The sequence below is a fragment of the Electrophorus electricus genome, chromosome 12, assembly GCF_041902795.1.
Source record: "Electrophorus electricus isolate QZ-2024a chromosome 12, ASM4190279v1, whole genome shotgun sequence".
NCBI lineage: Eukaryota > Metazoa > Chordata > Actinopteri > Gymnotiformes > Gymnotidae > Electrophorus > Electrophorus electricus.
This window is the reverse complement of record NC_137508.1, coordinates 827,501-851,753: the sequence shown is the minus strand read 5'-3', so window position 1 is coordinate 851,753 and position 24,253 is coordinate 827,501. Positions and strand designations below refer to the sequence as shown.

The 24,253-nt window shown below is 44.2% G+C and overlaps 1 protein-coding gene and 1 long non-coding RNA gene across 7 annotated transcripts in view; both read right to left on the bottom strand.

Moving 5' to 3' along the window:
- The window catches only part of fam13a (family with sequence similarity 13 member A), a 43,515-nt gene extending 25,668 nt beyond the window's left edge, over positions 1-17,847 (bottom strand). The window contains exons 1-8 of one of the 6 annotated variants that reach the window (XM_081724988.1): positions 17,692-17,847; positions 14,900-15,110; positions 13,047-13,259; positions 10,831-11,008; positions 8,764-8,911; positions 7,151-7,234; positions 6,013-6,105; positions 1,717-1,904 (exon numbers count right to left, since the gene is read on the bottom strand). In XM_081724988.1, coding sequence (XP_081581114.1) covers positions 1,717-1,904; positions 6,013-6,105; positions 7,151-7,234; positions 8,764-8,911; positions 10,831-11,008; positions 13,047-13,259; positions 14,900-15,110; positions 17,692-17,718 — 1,142 coding nt within the window. In that variant the 5' untranslated portion in view covers positions 17,719-17,847. Of the gene's footprint in view, positions 1-1,716; positions 1,905-6,012; positions 6,106-7,150; positions 7,235-8,763; positions 9,001-10,830; positions 11,009-13,046; positions 13,260-14,899; positions 17,604-17,691 lie in introns of those variants that run through there. The other 5 variants (XR_014126654.1, XM_035531583.2, XM_081724989.1 and 2 more) reach the window with 5 other exon arrangements.
- A 1,409-nt stretch (positions 17,848-19,256) lies between these two features.
- Positions 19,257-24,253, bottom strand: part of LOC145660401 (uncharacterized) — a 5,012-nt gene continuing 15 nt past the window's right edge. Inside the window, exons 1-4 of the long non-coding RNA XR_014126754.1 lie at positions 22,367-24,253; positions 21,774-21,869; positions 21,104-21,255; positions 19,257-20,758 (exon numbers count right to left, since the gene is read on the bottom strand). The exon at positions 22,367-24,253 is cut by the window's right edge and continues 15 nt beyond it. This is a non-coding gene — a long non-coding RNA (uncharacterized LOC145660401). The remainder of the gene's footprint in view (positions 20,759-21,103; positions 21,256-21,773; positions 21,870-22,366) is intronic.

The window sequence follows — 24,253 nt, the reverse complement described above, 5'->3', positions numbered from 1 at the left end:
ATAGCAAACATGGCCTGTGTGCATTTATGCCACACATAATGGAAATTAAACCTCAATCCTCCCTGCTGTGTTACGTTGCTGTTATGTTTCACACTACCTATATGATGACCTAGTGTGGCAAACCCATAGCCCCTCATAGCCTTGCAGTCGTTAGCCCGTTAAGATAATTTATTATACACTCAGTTTACTAATCTGCAGTAAATAATTCTCTTGGTGTGAAAAGAATAACCATCACAGGGCCAACGACAACATAATGGCTGATATTTTAATGTCCTTTGTGCTTAAATGATAGTAATAATAGAGTTATATGATTTCATACATTTATGATTTTTGCTATAAAGCAGTTTGAACAACAACAGGGTGTGTTTGCACTTCACACCACGAGCATCCCTGATAACCAGAATGGTCATCCATCTTACTCAGCCACCGTCTAAGCGGCTAACGCTGCCAAGTTCATGCTATTCTGGGAGACACCTGATCTCCACTCCTGGATCAGCTTTCCGACATTTATAAAGTGTGCCGGGAATCCAGTGCTCTGTGGCACACGGCTAGCAGCATAACGGTACCTCTAAAATTGGATGCAATATGGGGGGTGGGGGGCTCATACTAACCCTATTACAACCGCCAGCCCTTTCATGCTGTTCTGAGAACAGCATTACAGTATGTAAAGCTCAAGCTCTGGCAAGGAAGAGCTGTTCCAGGATCAGCAATGATGAGCAGCTGGTGGGGAGGGAAGGTGGCTATGCTTTAATCCTTCTACTGCCATGGACGCGCGTGTCAACTGTGGCATCGTTTAACAGAAAACGGGAATGAAGTCAAAATTGAATATAAAAAATAGCAAGTGACTGCACACCTTAAAGCAAAAAAAATAATAATAATAATTTAATAATCAATGCAAACATTTAAATTAATGTTTTAGTTCTTACATTCAAACTGAATAATAAGACATTAGCTCAAGTGTGTTTTTGTGAATACACTTTATAATTGGGATTATTTTTAACCTCATGTATGCTCTGGCTCTGGAGTTTAATAAACCTGTGAGCCTTAGTCCTACCAGCTGTAAAGAAAAACCTTTAAACAACAGCCACTCTGGGTTTTTAACAACTAAGTCAGAGTGACTCTTTCGCTGTTTAAAGAAGCCGCTCAGTATATCTGCCCCTCTGATTAAATAACTCATTAATCTAACTCACAATCCAAACTCTCATTAATCCAATTCATAATCTAAAACATTAATCTTGGTTAAATTACATTATCATTAACATAAATTAACATTATCATTGTTTGCTACCAACAAATATACTATTGGCCCACATTACTGCAAAAACTTTGCTTTAGGAAATAGTGGACATGACAATCTGAGGACTTTTAAGAAACTTGGCACAGAATGAAGGCAATTAGTGTTGAAAACACTACTAGTGCCAGAATAAACAAGTGTATATACGACAGTACAGTGTCCACTGCAAACGTCTCTCTGCTCTCGGAGGTGCACATGGGTCAGTCGGCCTCTGCCAACTGGTCAACCATGATCGGTTCCCTAAGGCACTCACGATAAAATGCCATGATCACAAAGACACACACCTAGGAGACACACACCTAGCTAAACTCACTAACAACGCTAGAGTGCACAATAAAGCTACACCACTGCTCAATATTACACTCTAATGCATAAACACTGCTTGACACAGTGCAGATTAACCTGAAAGTCTAGATGTTCACCTGCTCAACGGGCCCGCACTCAGAACAGGGCTCAGGTCAGGAGGGCCCAGCTCCATGTGCTCGGCCCCAGGGCCTGTGCTCTCCACCCTGGGGCTGGAGCTCCTCTCCACGGGCTGCCTGCTGTGTGGGAATCCCGAGGACGGAACTGGCTGGGGAAGTGATGTGAACACCACCTCACACTTCGCCTTCTTCAGATGACACAGACAGACAGACAGACACACACACACACACACACACACAGTTAGAAGAATGCTGAGTAAACTTGGGCAGAGTGGGCAGTGCCACTGCTGGCTGTCAGACAGCTGGACATTCATTCTGCTGGACACACACTCCAGTAGCCCTGGACAGGAAGTGGCAGGATCCAGACGAAGAAGAAACAGGAAGTGGCAGGATCCAGACTCGGCTTGGGTCTCGCTTTCCCTGCTAACCGATACAGGACACAAGCAATGAGAGCCAGTTAGTGGAGCAAATAAAGCATCAGGCTTCCAATGCCACACTGAAGAGGCAGAGAAAACCATTATTCTAAAGAATTGCATGAAAAAGAATAAAAAAGAAAGAAAAGTTTTACAAATCCTGAAGAATGTAAGACAAGACCTGGAAAGTCATGACAATGTGTGTTAAAGATCAACACCTTGATTGAGTTACATCACCCATGTGAAACTAGCGCAGGGAACTGTATTGATCAGGTCACCTGGTCTGCCATCATTGTGACAAAACACAGTACAGTGGACACTCATGTGTTAATAAATCACTGTTCTACTGACAAGAAATCAGAAAAGTGAGAAAAAACTGGTAGAGTTAGTTTAAAGTAATTTAATGATCCCATACTTGTCTCAGCATAAAGACACGCAACACTACAACACTATTGCTTTCATTTATGTAATTTATGCACGGCAGACCTGACACTGCACAAGAGTTGAAGGGGTGGCATAAGAAGAGACACCAACGTGAACGTGAAGTCACTGTGAGATGGACCCCGAGGGGCATATCTAAGACAAGCACAGCATCTGAGCTTAATGTGTCAACTCACCACCAGTTATTCCAACAGCTGGAAAATGAAACACTGGAATACTGCAGCAGTGGCTCACTGAATGCTGTCTTTGATATTAACAGTTATAGTTCATACCGAATACCAGGAGACAGAGTCACTACTGGCTCTGCCCTTATCTCACGTGTAGGAGGTTTAACCTGCTCACTACTCAAGGCCCACACTGCAGAGAGCTTTCACGTGTGTGTGTGTGAACCAACACCAGACACAGACGTGCTATTTTCAGATCGCAACATTGTGTTCAGCCTAGCTGATTAAAAGGTTTGAAACAATAATATGACTAGTTGAGAAGATAATAAATAACTCTGGCCTTCAAGTTCTGTTCTACTTTACTTCACCCTTTTTGCACACAGTGCTTACCTGAAGAAAAAGAGCAGACAGATTTTGGACACAGCCTAACACTCCTGAGAAATCGAAATGCAAAGCAGTCTTGTCGGTTATTGTGACTGTTATGGATTACACTCCGATATGTGTGTGTGTATGTGTGTGTGTGTGTGTGTGTGTGTGTGTGTGTGTGTGTATATATATATATATACATATACATACATGTGTGTGTGTGTATGTATATATAGAGAGAAAGATTCCAGAGAATTTCCAGAGAAATAGACATTTTCAGTTCTTCATCACCTATACAAGCAAAGTGCATCATATACACACACACACACGTATGTGTGTATATATATATATATATATATATATATATATATATATATATATATATATATATAGAGAGAGAGAGAGAGAGAGAGAGAGAGAGAGAGAGAGAGTAAACATAACAATAATATTACTATCATTACTTTTATCTTTTATACAAACAGCCTAAGCTAACTGCAGTCATTGTGTGAAGAGACCTAAATCATGATAATGTTAATATTAATTCATAATGTTAATATTAAGTCATGATAATGTTGATATTAAGTCATTATAACATTAATATTAGCTGCATTATAATGTTTCATACTGCACCAGTGTTTAACTTAAAATAATGAACAAAAGAAGTTTAATAAATCAACCAGATGGCTGTTAGCTGTGGCTCATCAGATGTCATTCTGTGTCATGGCTGTGGACTCAAACACTGCAAATTGGGTGTGTGTGTGTGTGTGTGTGTGTGTGTGTGGGGTGTGTGTGTGTATGAGACATATGACTGCACAAAAAGAAACAACAAAAAAGAAAAACTGCTTTGTTTATATAATATCAAAATATATATTGAGGCAAAACTGTTGATTGTCTATATAAACATACTCTTTTTTTGTATAGTAACCTCCATCCAGTGTCAGTATTACTTTACAAATTATATTCACAACATACCCATAACTAATTTCTGAATTTGCATGAACTCCTTAAGCATTATTACTTAAGTAATATCCTCTCAATTAAACAACAATTATAATTAAATTATTAAATATTATTATATTTTGAAATAATATAAACACATATAGGAGCATACATGCGCGCGCGTGCGCACACTAACACACACACACACAGAGAGAGCTCCACATATGGAAGACAGAGACCCATTTATGGAAGTCATGGCAAACCTTCACATTCTCATTAGTAGTACAGCTTTCACTAACTGTAAACTAATTTTTACATATTTTCTCAGGCATCTCTTAAACTACCCGACATTGAGGAAGGTCACCCTGGCCTCTGTGCCGCTGTGTTGCCGAGGAACTTTGAGCCTAACACAGCAGAGCCCTGATAACACTCCCCAACTGTGGTGTGTCTGGCACAGTTCCCACAAATAACGAAAGATTTCCACCATTCTCAGAGTTACGCAACTACAGAAAGAAGATAGAAGATCTCACATCACAGCTGATAAAGTTTATTTACGTTTGACACCAGCAAAAATAAAACCAATGACTTAAATCAGAGACCCTCCCACGCAAGCCTGGTGCTTCAGAGAAATGTGAGCAGAGTTCAAGATTATGTGCATTAAGTTTTTCTACATGTAAACAATCTATAAATGAACTATTCCAGTAATATAGTGGAATTACTTTTAAGCAAAAAGCAGGTGTGTCTGAATTAGACATGTGACTGGGCTCATGGGTGAAGTTAATTATTATGTTGTTATTACAGCATTTATTGTCAAAATGATGGCTGGCAGGACGTTATATCCTCACAGCTCAAACCATTAATCACATTAAGTTCAGCTGTATCTCACTGTAAGGCCGAAAACACCATAAAGTTGTGTGGAACTGGACTGTAAACATCCAAACAAGGAAACAGTCTTTTAACACAGCAGTGGCCAGGAAGAAAACTAACGGTCCAGCATCAGATCCATTATCCATTAGAGCTTGTTCAATGAAGGAAGCGTTTAAGAATGATGACCTGTGTGAATTATACACCACATACCAAACAGAAAAACCAGCAGTCCCCATCTCAGACGCACTAGGGTGCCCAGCTACAGCCCATCATCAGCCGCAAGCCCTACACATGAACACAGTGCTGTGAAAAGAACTTAAAATAAAGTGTAATTCAAGCAAGCCCATTCCAGCTGGGCTACGTGTTCAGATGAATGATTTCAGTGAGCCCTTTAATGGTGGGAAACGTCTCCTCAGCTGGAGATCCTCTTATTTCTCACCACCATCTCTGTGTGTTTTTTTCCACCAGCATTTCTCAGTCGGTCCGCTGTGCTGGCCACCAGGTATTGTGACGCTGCCCTACCTCTTATCGGAGCTAGCTCAGCACGAGGCACCGAACCCCGCCAAGCTGTGCAAACAGGTTGTTTGCTTTTTTTCTTTTTTTTTTAAGTTTTGAATTTCAAACCCAGAACAAAAACATTGCATAAGCTGGAATCTAGCAAGGGCTTCTTGACTTCAGAGCTCCAAGAAGTGGAAAAGTTGTGGAAAATGTTCACACATATTTCTTTCCTTTCTTTGAACAAGAGGTTAAAATAAAGTCCTGGCAGCAATTTGGTCCTCGCCATGGCGATAAGGGCTGATGATAGGAGCCCACGGCAACGGGGAAGGGGGACGCTTGTAAATAAAAGCAATGAGCTGTCAGAGGTCAGAGCCCTTTATGAGGTGATGAGCTCTCGCATGCTTGGTGGAAGATCAATGACTAATCAACTCCAGAAAAAGGATCAGTGTGACTTATCTACTCACCGAGCAGCAAGACCAAACTGCAAGACTTTGCCTTGATCTCAACCACCAATCAGTACACTCCTACCACACAAACCAATAAGTGAAGCAGGCTGAGCGAAACCTCGCAGCACACTGGCATTGGTGTTAGGAAAAATGAGACGTTACCTTTATTTTCCGAGAGGTGGAAGAAAGGCTCTCGGAGCGTGGATCTTTCTCTCTCGGTGAGTCCTTTTCTTCTCTGGAGCTGTTCCGTGTGGCCTGTCCAACAAGTAAAGGACCAGCAACGGATCAGTTCCTTGTTGTTAAAGGAACCGTCAGCCACATGCACCTCGCATACCAGACCCTTATACCACAGCGGCTTTGTCCAGTTGCAATCCAGGGAATATCCATTTGCAACAGAGATGTGGATCTGAGTCAGCTGTAGTGATGTAAACAGCTCTGAAGAGAGCACACATACGACTAAGGACCAGTACATCAGAAAGATATGACGTCTCTCTGGGCTTGACACATGCTGTCTTTTATAACATGCCATGAATCAAGAGTCATGGCACAGTGGCAGTATGAGAAAATATCGTGTTAAGTCATTCTAGAAGGCCACAGTTCACACGAGGTCACGCAGCAAATCTACACAAACATGAAGCCTAAATCATCTCCAGAGTTCCCCAACAGCAGTCCCCGAGCACGTCCACGTTTTGTATGTTAATTTGAAGACCTTTACAGGTCTCCTACGGGCAGATACTCACGTCTCATTCACTGTAAACAAAACTCGGATGATTTTAAGTTTTTTATATATCTGGACTCTTTAAAAAAAATCAGACTGGGAAATAAATTACTCTTCTCACTGACCTTTCAGACTTTACGTCATCTGGACAATCTTTGTTTTACATCCTAAGGTGAAATGTATCTACAAAACATGTTTTTATGAAACCAAAAATGAAAAGTATATGTGGTTAAGGTACTTGACTTGTAATTGGAAGGTTGCTGGTTCAAGTCCCACCACCCTGAGCAAGGCACTTAACCCTCAATTGCTCAAGATGTGCTCATATAATGAAAACATTGCTGCACTTGTGGGCAGTGTGCACCTCTACCTTATAAGTTATTCCAAAAAGTACAAAATGCCATCAAAGATAATCAACCATATCAAGTCACAGTAGGCCAGCAACAGAGTAATGGACACATGCTGACATGTGTGGCACTCAAGAGTAACATTCAAACATTCAAGGTCAAATTTCATTACAAAATATGGAAAATGCACTACCCACATTTACATTCTGCATGATAAGAAGTACGAACACACACGTACCTTCTTTCTGAGAATGGGACTGGGTGCTTCTGTGGTTGGAGATTGCAGTGATGTCTGAGTGTGTGCTGTATCCATGTGGGCCTCCTGGGAACACACCAACACTCACCCGTCACCTGCTGTGCAGGGTGATCTTTCACAGCCTCTCAACATGTAGCCACAGAGAGGGGTCGTGGTGAACTCTGGGGATCTAGGTTGTGGAGGAAATCTTCCCATAGATTGGCATGCTTGTCAAGTGGCCAATTCCATTCCACACGTAAGTTAATATCTACAAAGCAAATCCCCAGAGCTGAACTAACACCTACACTGTAGACATTTAGAGAGCTCCTATGAGAATGAGGTAATCACTGGGGATTTTGCTGTGTAATGTACGATTGCTCAGTAATCAGCATTTATTTTACATATCCATTCAGACATTGTAAGGCTGTTTCACATACATGTCTCAGCTGTCTATAGGGACTATGAGATTTCATCACACCCACTACTGACTCTTGTTTTGATCAGAACCTTTTACCCAATCAGCTCCAACATCTGCCATGCCTGAACTTTAAAGTACCCAAGTGCTTAGTACTGAATTTCTTCTTAGTACTGAATTTCTCTTTGGCACCTACACATAGACAAGTTTCAACCCAGCCCCTGGTCGAGCATCAGCAGTGCTCGGGAGGCGGAGGGATACGCTTGTATCTGTGTGCAGTGCAGCGGAGGGATACGCTTGTATCTGTGTGCAGTGCAGCGGAGGGATACGTTTATCCCTGTGTGCAGTGCAGTGTTCTTATGTACTCTTATGCACGTATATAAAATCCTAGGGCTGAAATTCTGAATTAATGATCAAATTCTTGTGGAAAATAGTGTTAATATGAAATTAGTTTGTGATTTCTTTCATGATTGGAAAATGAACACTGTGAAATGTTTAACTTTAAAAAATAAATACATTTCTATAGCTGGACCTTATAGTATATTTTATGCTGAATTTTTCTACTATGTATGATGTGTAAAGATTACATAAAATATATAGGACATTCACAAATCTAGCTTAATACACTTAAAATGTGTACAAATGTAAATCTAAAATGTACAATGTAGGAGTTTTGTCTATATTTGTCCACAGGAACATCCCTCTTCTGTGTCCAGCAGTAGTCTAGTGACAGAGGGGCGCCACTCTCCTTGGTACCATTATTCCACACTATACATAAAGACATATGAGCATACTGGAATAAAAACTATGCGTGATAGAGAAATTCTGAAAACAAATTTGGATTCAGCTTGTAAACATATCTAATAAACAGGTATTTTTGCAGGAAATAAAAACACTGTTCACCAGTGGAATCAATAAATCTCATTTTCCTATGTGCGTCATATATATACATGTGCTATTCACAATAATTCATAATGTGGATAAACTTATGAAAACTTCTTAACATAATACTAATATTAAGACATGTAACTGTATATGAAGGGGAGCATAATCACACAAAACATTACAGAAGTTTTATAATAACCAACATATAAAGCCTTGATCGTATTGGATGTGCACAGAGGTTGTGAATCTGGCTAAAGGACAGTTGCTTCACTCTGATTGGTTGCATGAGCGAAGAGACTGAGGTGGCAGCACCTACTTTGACCAGGATAACATTTAACGCCTCGGTTTCAGCACGCTCCGCTCCCTCGTCCGGCCCGAAGATGGCGCTATAGTTCTGAATGAGCGTAGCTGTGATCTTATTACACACACTCTGCTCATGCATGCCATCGAAACCTGGGGACACACTGAAGGGGAACGCAAACACATCAGGATGACGCTGCAGTGTGAGGCCCCAGGCAGGGTTGTTGGGGAGTTTAGCCTTCTGGTGAGACCTCTGAAAGAGTAACACAACGTACATTTTCCATCCTCATACATTTTGTTTCTTCGTGTTGAAATGTTTTTTTATTTTTGTATCTTTAGCAGTAAAATAAGGCAATTTAACCCAAACCAGCTTGTTCTACCTTGACATACCTGTACAGCAAGACCTATGATGACACTACATTTAAAAACTCATGTTTGTTAAACACACACATGAAATTGATCTACAGTAGCATGAATGCACTTGCGGGCTACAGTGGGTTTCACTGTTGGATGCTTTGAATGAACACTGTTGAATCCTGGGCTGGGAATGAGGCAAAGGTTGTAGCACTTTTTAACTATATGAGGTACCAGGAGGTACCCAGCTAAAGCCCAACCCATAGACGGAGCACGCCATCACACTGACACAGACCCCACAGACCAACCGCGCATGAACGGAGCCTCAGGCGCTACACCAATGTGGTACGGATGGCATGAGTGTGTTTGAAGCACCACAATACATTCAGTAGCGGTCAGCGGGGCCAGAGAGTGTAATGCCGGCTCCGACCTGTCAGCAGGGGGAACGCCAGCCGCTGTGACATTTCACAGCGTTGGCTTTGAACTCCGCATTCTTTAAGATAGGATCAATGACATTTGAAATGGCGACTGTGCCACAGGTCCGTCTGTCAGGCTGTACTGAGTGGCAGAGCTGACCTGCTCATTACACATCAAAGAATTAACACCATTCTGTGTCAAACCGTTATGCCCTGCTATGTCATACCGTTATGCCCTGCTATGTCATACCATTATGTACTGCTGTGTCAAACCGTTATGTACTGCTGTGTCAAACCGTTATGTCCTGCTATGTCATACCGTTATGTCCTGCTATGTCATACCGTTATGCCCTGCTATGTCATACCATTATGTACTGCTGTGTCATACCGTTACACACTGTTGTCTCATACCGTTATGCACTGCTGTGTCATTCTGTTATGCCCTGCTATGTCATACCGTTACGCACTGTTATGTCATACTGTTACTCACTGCTATACGACTAGTGGAACCAGGCAAAAACAGCAGAGAAAGACACTAATAAGTACTTATTCTGCATTGTATGGTACAGGCGGAAAAAATCCACCTTTGCAAAAGCATCAGCTGCACTCATACACATAAAACCTTTCACAGCTGGGATCACCTGGGATGATGTCCTAAGCCAATCCCAATTAATTTTACTGCACAGACAAGAAGGATTTCACCGCACAGGATACTTTAAGGCATACAGGCCCCAGAAGGTTCTTACAGTTACAAGCGGAAACATGCAGAACAGACAAAGTCCATTAACGAGCCTGAGTGCATCCTAGCGATGCCTGGACCCCTGTGGCTTCCTCAGGCTGACCTGCCTGCTACGTAACACCTGCTAGCCAGAGGCCATGGCTGACAAGAACACTCCCTTCAGGACTACACGGAGATGTTAGAGAGCTCAGCGCTACTCAAACACACAGAGTGTATGCCTGCAGGCCAAGCGCAGTGGTACAGGGTGTCCAGTATTCAAAACAGCATATTTAAACACACACACATGTGCCAGTGAGCTTGGAACCTTCCTTGTTGCAGATTACCAATAGGGGTGTGTGTGTGCGTTATTCAAATACACCTTAACTGAAAACTGTTATGGCAAATATTTTCGTCCAAATATCAGCAAGCGTTTTTATGATGAGCACTGATGTGTACCTGATGTCCAAATATGGCACAGTACTAAGAACGACATGTATCCATGTGTGACGTATCCATCTGACTACGAAGCACGAGTCACAGCTACATTGTTCTTGTTACAATTTATAGTCCTGGTGTGCAGTGCCACAACACTCACTGGAAAATGTTGGGCCCAAACACGGTTGCCAGATTGAGCGCAGTCATGCGGTTGCTGTTCTGTTGCTGTTCCACCTGAGTGAGGAAGTGGCACAGGTAGCGCAGGACACTGTAATGAACGTCTGGCAACCGCTGCAGGAGTGACCGCACGTCCTTACAGAAGTCGTCCTCACTGGACTCTATAAACACACACACACACACACACAAAATAAGAATATCCCCACAAAACCCCTTCAAATCAAAACCAAAAGATTGTTTCCATCTTTCACACAGAACTGGCCAAGAATTAATAAAAGTCTCCAAAACAGGAAACAGAACACAGAGTCAGCAAATGCTTATAAACTGGGTGAAAGGTGAAGCAGGAAGTCTTGAAAGCTGAGTCAGAGTTATTAGGGAGAGAGGCAGGAGTGTGTGAGAGAGAGACAACGTGAGACACATCAGCGTCCCTGTGACAGTGAGACAAGGTGAGACAACTGTTGTCCCTATTATTAGTGTAGTGACACACGCCCCAGAGAGAGAAAGAGATATATACAGAGTGAGAGAGGGAGAAAGAGAGCAAGAGGAATAGTAAGAGAGAGAGAGAGAACAACACACAAAGACAGAAAAAATGACAGACTCTCGCCAAATCATCCAGATCAACAGCTCCATGAATTGGACTTGAAGGAGCTGATATGCAGGACGCAGTAATGACGTCCAGAAGCATTTTCACTCCGTGCGCTCCTCTCAGACACAAACTGCTGCGTTACTGCTGATGACTCGCGTCAGCTTCTTCTGTGACTGTCCCATAATGCATCTGGTTCTAGGAAAACAGGCTCTTCCTTACAATTTCACCTAATCTGCTAAAACCAAAGCCAGGCAGCCCAAATCCTCCCTAATACCCCGCAGCTGCTGCACGGAGCGTCACAGAGACAAACACCAGCAGGATCTGTGAGAGAGCGTCCCGTCGGCCAGCCCTGGACCACACGGTGACTCAGGTGAACAGACTCTGACAGCACACGGACCTGAATGGAGGCAGCAGGTCTGGAGGCAGGTGGGAGCGCTCAGAGGGTATAAACATCCGATGTCTGGCCTAGTGTGGGATCGTTTTATTCTGTGACTAATTATGAAAGTGTAAAACAACTGTACACTTAACACCAGCATGAGAAGTTACACACATAGAAACCTGTAATAAATGCAAAATATTCATTAATTTTCAAAGAAACGGTTTTGCTTATTTAGAACTGGTTATATTCAGTTTTACATTCACATTTTAATGTCCAACTAAACCAAAACATTTACATTTATGGCATTTAGCAGACGCTCTTATCCTGAGCGACTTACAAAAGTGCTTTGTCATTTACTCATAGAATACATCCTAGTACAGTACAGTAGGTTAGAGTCTAACATACCAATGAACTAGAATACTGTAGAATACAGGGATGAATGCTGATACCTAGAAGTGCAAAATAAAGGTCCATCTTAAACAATGATAAGTGCTATAAACAGTAAGTGCTAGAGTTTGTTAAACAACATAAACAATACCCTACAATAACTTATAATTTAGTTATACATTGGGAGCAATGTCAGTTGTCATTTAAATATTCCACAAATAGATGGGTCTTCAGTCTGTGTTTAAAGACAGCATGGGACTCTGCTGTCCGTACAGCAAGCGGGAGTTCATTCCACCATCTTGGAGCCAGGACAGATGTGAAGCAACGTATTTCAAGCTGAGCTGTACTTGAGGTTCAAAGTATTCGAGGTACAGATCAGGCTTTGACCATTGACCTCATGTATGAAGGGGCTGGTTAATTTTTGGCTTTGTAGACGAGCATCAAGGTTTTAAATCTGATGCGGGCAGCTACAGGGAGCCAATGAAGGGAGTGCAGCAGCGGAGTAACATGTGTGAACTAAAGAAGATTGAAGAGCAGTCGTGCTGCTGCATTCTGGACAAGTTGTAGAGGTTTGATAGCTCTTAGAGGAAGACCAGCAAGTAGACAGTTGCAGTAGTCTAGCTTTGAGATCACAAGAGACCGCACGATCACCTGGGTAGCTTCCTGCCTAAGAAAGGGCCGAATCCTTCATATGTTACAAAGGAGAAATCTGCGAGACCAGGTCAGATTAGAAACATGAGTTGAGAACGACAACTGGTTGTCCAAAGTTCTGCCCGGGATACCTGGGAAGGGAGGATGTTGAAAACACTGCCGGCAGACGTCAGGGTGGGACTAGTGTGGGCCTCACCTTGCTGAAGCTGAATGAGGGCGTTTTGAACAGAGGGGTGGACGAGGCCCTCGGGCAGCTCCCGCAGGTACTGTTTCAGCAGGCTGGCCACAGTGCAGACCTCCACCTCCTGACCCAGCTCCACCCACTGCTCCCTGCTGTCGAGCCGCCGCCTCAGACCGTCCACAGCACGCACACTGCCACTCACACGAAACAGGCCCTCCTGCTCCAGTCCTGGGAGAGAGGGAGAGAGAGAGGGAGGGAGGGAGAGAGAGAGAGAGAACACTCTAAGAGTCTGGATCATTCTCACAAGGACTGGCTAGATACTGAGATATACAACAGCAACCACACCCAGGTCTGGAACCGGGTCCTATAGGCAATAAACACATACCCTGACCACCAGACATGACATGACCTGCGCTCCTTCAGGGAGGGGGTACAGGTATAAAACTATAGTATTATAAATTTTATAGTGCTTTGTACACAGCAAAAGTGCAATAAAACATCAATCTAGCCCAATAAATACATGTTTATCTGCAGGATTGTACAGCATTAGATAAGTACATTGACTAGTACTGGGTTTCCCCATCGTGTGTGTGTATGCATGTTGATTCATGTTGATTTATAAATACCAATACAATAAATGCGGTATGTTGTAATATTTTGCCTTATTGTAGCGTTTGTTAAGACGTTATGTTATGTCGCCATCCAGTGGACAAGGAGGGAACTACACTCTACGAGAAACAGTGGCGCCTTTATCAAATGTTTCTGTTATTTGATTGAGCAACTCCTTGATTCGGACGTGTATAATCCGCATGTGTCGAACACCGTACAGCTCACTGAGACTATAAAGGCCTTTTTCATTTAAGCGGGTGTTGGTGAAAATGAGAATTAAGACCAACCAAAATAATTAAATATGTTCAGATTAGGAAGGCGATTGGGGCTCATCTAGCGTCTTTTCAACAACACAACTCCTCAGATTCCGGGTCCAGTATATTCCCTGTTTTGGGATTAGTGTCCGTCCGGTTAGACGACACTGCTCTGTTTACCTCCAGATACGACTGGTTGGTAGGCAGCAACAAAAACAACTTCAACAGTCAGTTCACATATTGACATTTGCCGTGTTGGTCAAAGTGCAAACCGTGACGATAAAGGTCGACTGGAGCGGTGCTACGTTACCTGATCAGTACAGTCTTCAAGAACAGGAGTACACAACACACACAGATAACTCTACTACTACTACTACACACACACACACACACACACACACACACACACACACACACACACACACACACACACACACACAGCAGATAACTCTACTGCACAATAACACACACAGACACAGATAACTACTACAGACACACACACACACACACACACACACACAGATAACTCTACTACACAACACACACACAGAGATAACTCTACTACACAGCACATGCACAGATAACTCTACTACCTAGTAACACACAGATAAGTTTATTGCACAATAACAAACACAGATACTCTACTACACAACACACAAAGATAACTCTACTGCACAATCACACACTGAAACTCTACTACACAACACAAACTGCTAACTCTTTACACAACAACACACAGTGATAACATTTCTACATTATGATACGAGGTCAGCGTGCCAATAAAACGTTTTTGTCCATTTGGAACTTCAGAAAAGCTGCTCTCATTCATCACTACGTATATTTGATTTCGTAAATAATTTAACTCTTTGTGGTTATAATATTATAATTATTAGTGATAATAATAATCACACGCCTCAGCAACAGTTCACATGCCACCTGTTAGACGTGACAACCTGAAACACGCACACGTCCAGGACAGACTGTGGCTTAGCTGTCTGTACTCACCATGCTGTCTCAGATACTCCACCATGGTCCTCATCACCATGGGAACGCCATCCTTAACCAGTCCCAGTTCCCTCACGTCCAGCAGGGCCACGCCGAACACCCCTGGGCTGCCGAAGGGCCGCGCGGGTGCGGGACCGTGCCACGGCTGGGCCATGGGAGGATGGACCATCTTCTTCATGTCCTCCCTGATCTGCACGGCGGCTCTGTTGTGCTTGGTGAAACACAGAAGAGGACAGCAGTCAACCATGGGCACGGCTCTCCGCCACATCATCGTCGCTGCTCCGTACGCCCGGATCTCGGGCCAGGGTCCGCCGGGACCTTTCCTAATGAGACACAACACAAGGCTCTGGCACCCAGACAGAAGGGACCTAACCTGTCCCTGCGCCACTTACGTCACTGCCTGGTTGCCGCGCACCTGTATCCAAGTGCGCGAGCTAAAGCAAGCAGGGACTTAACTCTAGCACGAGAGGAAGGTGCTCGAGCTTGTGGGTAGGTCGGGTGCTTTGAACAAATAAGACGGAGTTAAACGGAACTGAGTAGACGAGACACACCTACAACAGACGTATTAAAAATACAGCGCGGCCGCTGACCCAGCAGTTGTATTTATGTGATCTTTGTCCCTGAGCTAAACCAAGAAACCAGGCCACCAGCGGTGAGCCCAGTGAGGTTCGTCAATAAGATACCTGTGACCTACGGTTCGTGCACAGGGTCTCATTTCTGCACATGTATGTCCGTGGTAACGGTTACGGCACAACGTCGTTTGGAGATTTCTCTCGTCTGTCAGCTCCTCTCTGTCTCCATAGCAACCTGCACATTTGACCCTACTGTACTGTGTTTAACCATAAAATATCAAACCGCACTTTGCTTCCTTTTGTCTGCAACACCGAGTGATTTCTCTCGTGGACACGTTATGGCCACACGCGCACATTCTCTATAGCCTGACCCGTGCTCTCACGAGCTTATTCAACGCGGGGACGCGTCAGGACAGTCGCACGCGTGTCTTAATTAACCACCGCGCAGCCAAACACGTGCACGTATGCATGCTGACACCACTCGAGCGCAATGTGTGTTCCCGCGCGCAGATACGAACAATCTGAGCCTAGCAGTCTGCGTCTTACCCCCGCGAGGGAGGACCTGGGCTTCCTGCTCTCGTGCTCCCGTTTCCAACAGCGCGAGTCTGACCACAGTGGCAGGACATTCCCACCAGCTAGTGTGTGTTGACATGTTAGTTGGCGTCTCCTGTGTCCTGTCCAGAGGGAGTGTGGAGGAAAGATGAGCAGAGAGACTCTGCTGCACAAGTGGGACTCGGCGAGACTGCCTCTACAAGGACACCGTCTGCTGGGACTCGTCAAAACTACTTGAATGAAATGTGCATAAATACGTAAGGCATTTATGTGGAGTCTAAGCATTCCGAAGCACACTGGGGTTGTACTGGGGCAGGTTCAGTGGTGCCCTGGTGGGTGTTAATAACATAAGCCACTCAGAACAAGTCTCAGCACACAGATGTCCAGTACATTTTCTGATAAACAGCCACACACGTGCATGCACCCCCACACACACATGCACTGCACACTCACAAATACATGCATGCACACACACCAACCCACCACACATACCCCCACATGTGCACACACAAAAACACACACACCACACATACCCGCACTCACACACCCCTACACTCATGCACACGCTCTTCAGTAAAAGCTCTGACTCTAGTTGCATCCTCTGCTCTCTCCTTGACAAAGCTCCCTAATTACTAATGACACCCTCCCTCTATTGTCTCCGGAGAAAGAGAAGAATGCCCTCCAGTCCTTTCGCAAGCTGCGAGAACATCAGAGGAGAGTTTACCTGTCCTGTTCAGGGGGCTGACAGACACATGACTGAAGAAGGTGTGAATATTTCAGGATAAGTCTCACTGCTGGTGGGTATTTTTCTCTTTGGCAGCTTTGTTGGTGTCTGAAAAACCATCGTCCATGTGGGACTCTTGAAACATTATTTTCTTATTTCAGAGAGGTTTCTTCCATCTGAATGTAGGGCTTTGCTTTGTTTTCCCAGCACCCCACTCTGTGTAGGGAACAGCAAGTCCCAGCATGCTCCCTGTCTCTGACTGTGCCTCTCTCTAGCTGTCTGGGTGGCCCAACCTTAACAGCTGCAGTGTGGTGGACGTCAGGATGTCCCAGGGGTCTCTGCATAGTGTTTTGCTCCAGCACAGCATTACAAGACAACTCTGTTACCTTCAGACAACCATATAACTAAGACGCCTGCTCCCTGTGGCTCAGACAGCAGCTGGTGACCATGGCAATACGGGAAACAGTATTTCAGATACCACAAATTGTGTTTTTTCTCACAACATCAGCTGTTTAACATTAAGAGATATGACCAAGGAAAGGCCATCAGAAGCTTGTGGACAGGAGGAAACATCCAGGGATAAGGAAGGGCTTTGCGCTATGTAAATAAATAACTGCTGTAAAGTAAATAAATAAATAAAGGGATTTCGGAGTGAGGGAACATTCGTCACCTTTTAGAGGGAAGACTGAGGAAAAGGTGTAAGGCAGGTCTGCCTAAACGCCCCACAGAGGACAGCCAACAGACACGTGTGCCCAAACACAAGCAGAAGACACTCACTCTCACACACACGCACCCTACATGCCTGAACACATCTTCAGTCCACTTTTTCGCGTTTTTTCTTCTTATGAAAATCAACATTTTATGTCCGACCATCTCAGAGGCGGTCTCCCTCTCCCTCTGCTGGTCTCCCTCTCTGGCCCTGGCCTGTATGTTTCTCTACTTACACAGATGGTGAGTGCTCCAGCCCCCATTCTCCGCTGCTTCCAGGAAGAGTTTTGAGTCTTTAAAGAAAGAGGGATGAATTCCCCACCCCCTCCCCCTCACACAGGTCCCAGGAGCTTGTTGCACTGAAGACAACGACCAGGACCCGAGTACTTCCACTGCTTGGCTGTTTTGGATCAAATCCCTGGAAAAGTCTGGTGTGAGCTGCCGAGAGTTGCACTCCCTTCAGCGAGCCTCTTTCTTTCTCAAAACCTCTACATGAGCTGGAGACGTCTCTTGAACTGAAATCTGAGCCCCGCACTCTGACTGGCTCCCTGTTCAGGTCATGTGACCAACAGGCTGAAACTTTGAAAGATCTCAGCATGGGGTGAAGAAGCTGTGTGCTTTACGATTTCCTTAATCACACGCCGGTGTGGCTAGGTTCTTTATTTCAACACTTAGCATGTATATTAGTGAGAACATTATATTAGTGTCTAATACTACTTATACTTTATACAATTATATTAAATATTTGACAATGCTATTGGAATGAGCAAGAGTTCAAACAAAAGAAAAGGAGATATATTCATTTATTAGTATAAAATTGGGTCTGTGAAGCAATGATCTGACATATTTTCCAAAATGTATATAAACTACTAAATTGATTCATTGTAATAAATAAATAAATAAATAAATAAATAAATAAATACAAATAAAACAAATAAATAATGTTTTAAATTTTTGGTATAACACTATTTACATGAGGAACAACTTTAAAATACTGAAAAACGTTTTAGCTACCTTTACCATAATGTAGTTTAACCCTTTGAGTCACAGATGCAATACACTCCTGTAGAGTTTAGCAGTCTGAAATCTGTCAGTGTGTATGAGTACAGGAAATATCAGAGATTTGTTGAGAGTTGCGCTCCACTGACTGGGCTTTGTTAGAATCTTTTATTTAACTTCAATCCATCATTCATACTTTCTCTGCTTTCCAAAATACTATCCTTTTTTTTCTTCCAAAATTTGTTAAATAAACAAACAAACACATTGTGGTAGCAGTAAGATTGTGTGTGTGTGTGTTGGTTCTCAGCCCATCTGGAACTGCACTGCTTGTCTTCATCCTGCTTTACTTCACGTAACTGAGCTCATGGAGGCCCCTTGTGGCCTGGATGAGGTAGTGCAGGTGTGAAGGCAAAAAGTGCCAGTTCAAAGGGACAGGTACCCAGGGGCAGATACCCAGGGGCAGATACACAGGGGCAGGTACCCAGGGGCAGATACACAGGGGCAGGTACCCAGGGGCAGATACACAGGGGCAGGTACCCAGGGGCAGATACACAGGGGCAGATACACAGGGGCAGGTACCCAGGGACAGGTACCCAGGGGCAGATACACAGGGGCAGGTACCCAGGGGCAGATACACAGGGGCAGGTACCCAGGGGCAGATACACAGGGGTAGGTACCCAGGGACAGGTACCCAGGGGCAGATACACAGGGGCAGGTACCCAGGGGCAGATACACAGGGGCAGGTATCCAGGGGCAGGTACCCAGGGACAGATACACAGGGGCAGGTACCCAGGGGCAGATACACAGGGGCAGGTACACAGGGGCACGTGCAGAGAGTGGGTGGAGTTACAAGCAGAGTGGGGTGGTGGGGGGGGGGATACCGGCTGGGGAAGGAGCATTTGAGAGACACAGGAAGAAGATCAAAAAATCGAGAAACTTATCTAGATATGAACCAGACAGAATCATATAAAAGAGATCTGGCTGCTGATTAACGTACGGAGCAGAGTCCTTTTACATAAACTAACTGGACGGAGAGTCATGTGGTTAAACTGATCTAATCACCAAAAACGTGAGAAAAATGCTCAGAACTGGAGAGCTGCAGCTGCATGGTGGGACTTCTGTGTCCCACGAGGTGTTATGAAACAGGTCAGTGCGTATCTGGATTTGTACTGCAAAATGTGAATGTCGTACTGATCTAAGAACATTTAGTAATCAGCTAATTAATATAATGACACGGGTGTTTGAGAGATCGTCCTGCGTCAGGAAAAAAGAGCTAGTCTCTAAAAGAAGAACAACAAAAAAATACCCTGGTCTCTAAACTTGTTTGATAAACAGCTCAGATTCCCAGGTGATGATGTCATTGTATCTGTGTTTTCCGAGTACGAAGCAGGCCGGTGTCGCACTGACTAACGGAGCCCGGCAAGTTCTGGCAACCCAAGCAAAGAGCCCTAATTTCAGTGTGCGGTCTCAGCCGGCGGGGCCACAGCTATTCTGGCTCCATGAGCACAGAGACGAGTTCAGGGCCTTATGCAACAGAGCGCTAGTCTGTGGCACACTGACGCAACGGCGCAGGGCCCCAGGGGGCCCCACAGGAGGGCCACTTTCTGAAGAGTTTTATTTGCTGCCATAGCAGTAAAACCTCCCGTCACTATTTCTGACAGTTTGTCAGTTTGTGTGTATACTAGAACATGTCTAAACGCCAGGCCAGGGTGTGGCAGGCAACGTGGCTGGAAACACTGACCTTTTTTAGCAACAGCAATGATAGGCAATTACAGTAATGAAATTTCTCTCTGTAGCAGTTATTGGCTTTAAAGCCCACAGATACTAAAGTGACTATAGACAGGGCAGTGCCACCGATGTCAAAGGTTTTTCAGAGGGGTTTCATCTATGGCACAGCACACATAAACAGTCATTTCCTGACAGTCTGAAACTCTGTCTTCCTTAGGAGATAAAGACCAGACTGGTAGCTGCAAGACTTTCTTAGATCTGAACTCAGCTGGGAAAGTAACTTTTTGGTTTGACCCTTTTTAAAAAGTTTTTGAAATAAAAACCCACACTTTTTATGTGAAATCCTCACACGCACGCAACGACGTGGTTCCTTAACCGTTAACACTGCAAAAGCTGAAATCTTGCTCCCATTCCAGCCTGTTTCCTTCGATCCTGCCTGACAGGCTGGCTGCAGCTCCTCAGGTGGCACCCTGCGCAGAACACAGAGGGTGGCACGCTGTCCCGCCAGTGGCTGGCTGGCTGCATGTGCCATGGGGCATGATGGGAAAGGCAGTCTGCTTCAGCGTCTGAGACTGCCTGGGAAAACAAAACAAAACAAACACACTCACTCGCTTACTTCGAAAGCCACAATAATTCACAGAAAACACATCTGCCTGTGGAAGGAATGTTGGAATGTGTGAAAATACACATTTAGTTAGTCCAGGTTACACAGTGCCGACTTTCAGATCCATCTAATCAGCGTGCAGGTGTGCAGCTCCAGATGACAACAATGTTCAACAGCTCCCAACCTACGCCTCACCCTCGGCCATCTCTGCAGCTGAAACCTTTCAGGGAGAAGTATTCATTTAAGACTGACAGGTTATTTTTCATCGTTTGACCTTTCTCCTCCGTGTTGGGTTTGGGCAGACACAAAGGACTGACCTGTGGGGTCAAGGTGACTGGCATGACCAGTCGCACCAGGGTGATGTCATCGTGAGAGATGACGGCGGCTGCAGATATGCACACCTCCGGCTCACCTGGACTGGATGTGGTGTTTGTACGGATGTGCCTGCCAGACTGTAGGAGATGAAAGACTGAAGAGGAGAGAGAGATTTCAGTGCATGGATGGATGGATGGATGGAGGGATGGATGGATGGATGGATGGAGGGATGGATAGAGGGATGGATGGATGGATGGAGGGATGGAGGGATGACAATTTAATTACAATTGAATGATATAACAATAACACACACACGCCCACATACTAATTAATATACATAACGTGAAAAGTGGGTGGAAGGTAATAGAGTTGGATGAATGATGTGTGTGTGTGTGTGTGTGTGTGTGTGTGTGTGTGTGTGTGTGTGTTCCTTAATACATGAAACAGTGGGCAGCAGTGAGAATCACAGTTCATGAATCAGTGAACCACCACATACGTGCTGAAAGGGTTTGTCTGGAGCTGCTTTAGCCTTTTGGGGTGATTGACACACACACACACACACACACACACACACACACACACACACACACACACACACACACACATACACACACACACTTATGTGATTAGTGTGGACCTGACTGACTAACCACAGACATAGTCAGTTCTCACCTGCATGGACAGGAGTTTTCACTTCTGCTCCGCTCACCACCCTCGTCACTGTGGTAACAGGACTTACCACGGGGGTCCTGCACTTCGCCGGCCAATCTATGAGGAGACATGATCTACAATCAATATCCAACAAAATGAACGCAGTTGAACTACTATCAACAGGGGCAGGACAGGCTGCCTGCCACCAGGGGGCCCTCCGGGGTTACTTGTGAATGGAATAGTAAAAATTGAAAAGAATGATTTGTGGGGAATTTGCTTTTAAAATAAATAAATTTTCATACATCCACTTACGTGGCTGCGACTGTCGCCTAGTTTAGCTTGTATTTATTTATTCAATGTCACCTCTCTACAATGTCAGAAGCATGTCTAAGGTTATGCTTGAAAAGTTAATAAGAACAGCACAAACGTTTCCTGGACTGTGACATTGCAGCAGGTGCGCGGGATGTGGTTGTGTTTCTCTGTTACTGAACCTTTAACCGTTGTAGCTTAGGTACCGCGCTAAGCAGGAATCTGTAGATCACTGATAGCGACTTGAGAAGCTCCACAGTTCTCAGTTCTCAGTTTAGTTGTGATTTATAACAGAAGCACCTTACTGTCACAGGCTCCTTCCACAGGAAACAAGCAGAACAAATGAAGTCAGGAAGTAGAATTCTGAGCCTAATTGTTGATGTCCTTTTGGTGTGCTGGGATTTAATGCAATCTTCAACTGTGCACATTCTAGTAAATCAAAAAATGTGAGAAAATATAATATTATTAAACAACAGACCTACTTAGATATGTATTATATTAATAATTTTATTCAGCACACTCTACGAATTTACAGTAAATGATTCAGTCCAGCTCAGTGAAAGCTGTGAGTGAGATGTGAGTGTTGGTGCTGATGAACAGTGGTGTCCTCTGTTTTATCAGCATTTATTATAGCAGTCAGGAGTAATCTGTAGTTAGAAGGTTCAAGGCCACTCCCTGATCTGCACAGGGGTCAGGGTAGGAAAGACACTAGGGTCTGTGGTCCAGTAGCCACGGAGACGTCCAGTAGCCACGGAGACGTCCAGTAGCCACGGAGACCCATCTCCTCCCACAGCCCATTGGCAATGAAGCGAATTGTGGCCTTGTTTCTGCTCACGGTCAGCTTCCGAGGCACAAACCCACAGAACACGCCTGAACACAAAACATGCCTGAACACAGTACACACCCAAACCGAGAACACACCTGAACACAGGCGAAACCTAAACACAGAACCGATCAAAAAGTAAGGGCAAAAAAATCAGCTTCTCTCCACCAGAGAGCACTGCAGCTCAAAGCAGATACAGTTCCTGCATTTTTAATAGTCTTGTGAAAGGTGAAACATGAGAGAATGAGGTGGCCAAACTCATATGAATTATCATTATAATTTGTCATTTAACATTACAATCTACTGATCTATTCCAATAACTCATACCTGGGTAATTAAGATGTTTAGTTCAACCTTTAATGACCCAGAGAACATAAATGTTTATATAATACAGTATTATATTAAACATTCAGGAATTTTTCTGTTAAAAAAACAAATTTAAATATGACAAAAGACTGCTCAAAAATCAATCAAACTGGCTCACTGAAATTGGTCTGGGTGTGGACGTAGTATTAAAATGAGCATGCTTGATTGGCAAGCCAGCTGTCACAGACTCCAAGCTTGCTAGAGCTTAATCTAAATATACACACACATAAAGACACACACACACGCACACATCTGCATATACATACACATACACATGAATAGATAAGCAAAGTATTTGTCCTGTGAATTTTACCTAAAATGAGGACCACACATTTGACATTAGGGAGTCAGTCATTTACTGAACTTTGTATCATTGTGTACATATACTTTGTGACTGAGATTATCCAATCAGGAGGAAAACACAGAGCTGTTTCCTTTAAGATCTTTGCTGTGCTCTTGTACTGTTAGTTTAACTCTCCTCTAACCTTGAGACGTCCAGCAGCGCCAAACACCTCCACGTAGTCCACTGGCCAAGCAGGTGGGTGACGACCATATGGAGGTCCAGGTGCAGGCGGCTCACCCAGGACAGAGGCTGGGCCAGTTGGGTGACCGGAGCTCCCCATGCTGGCCAATGAACTCTCTACTACACCCAACCACACCTGTGAAGGAACCGGTGATGGTTATGAGACGATGAGGGGGAAGTCGCGTGGAAATAACGTCCTGTTTGAAGATTTGCGTGAACATATGGGAACAGAGCATCACACCTTTTCAGACTTATCCCAAGTTCAACAGAAGTGACTGGATTTCACACAGTGATATTTAATAGCCTCTTTCTTCTGGAACCATCCTAACTGTGCCAATAACTGGATGTGACAGCATGTGTATGCCTGCGTTTGTTTTTTATATATCACAGACAGGTGTGTGTGTGTGGTGTGTGTGTGTGTGTGTGTGTGGTGTGTGTGTGTGTGTGTGTGTGTGTGTGTGTGTGTGTGTGTGTGTGTGT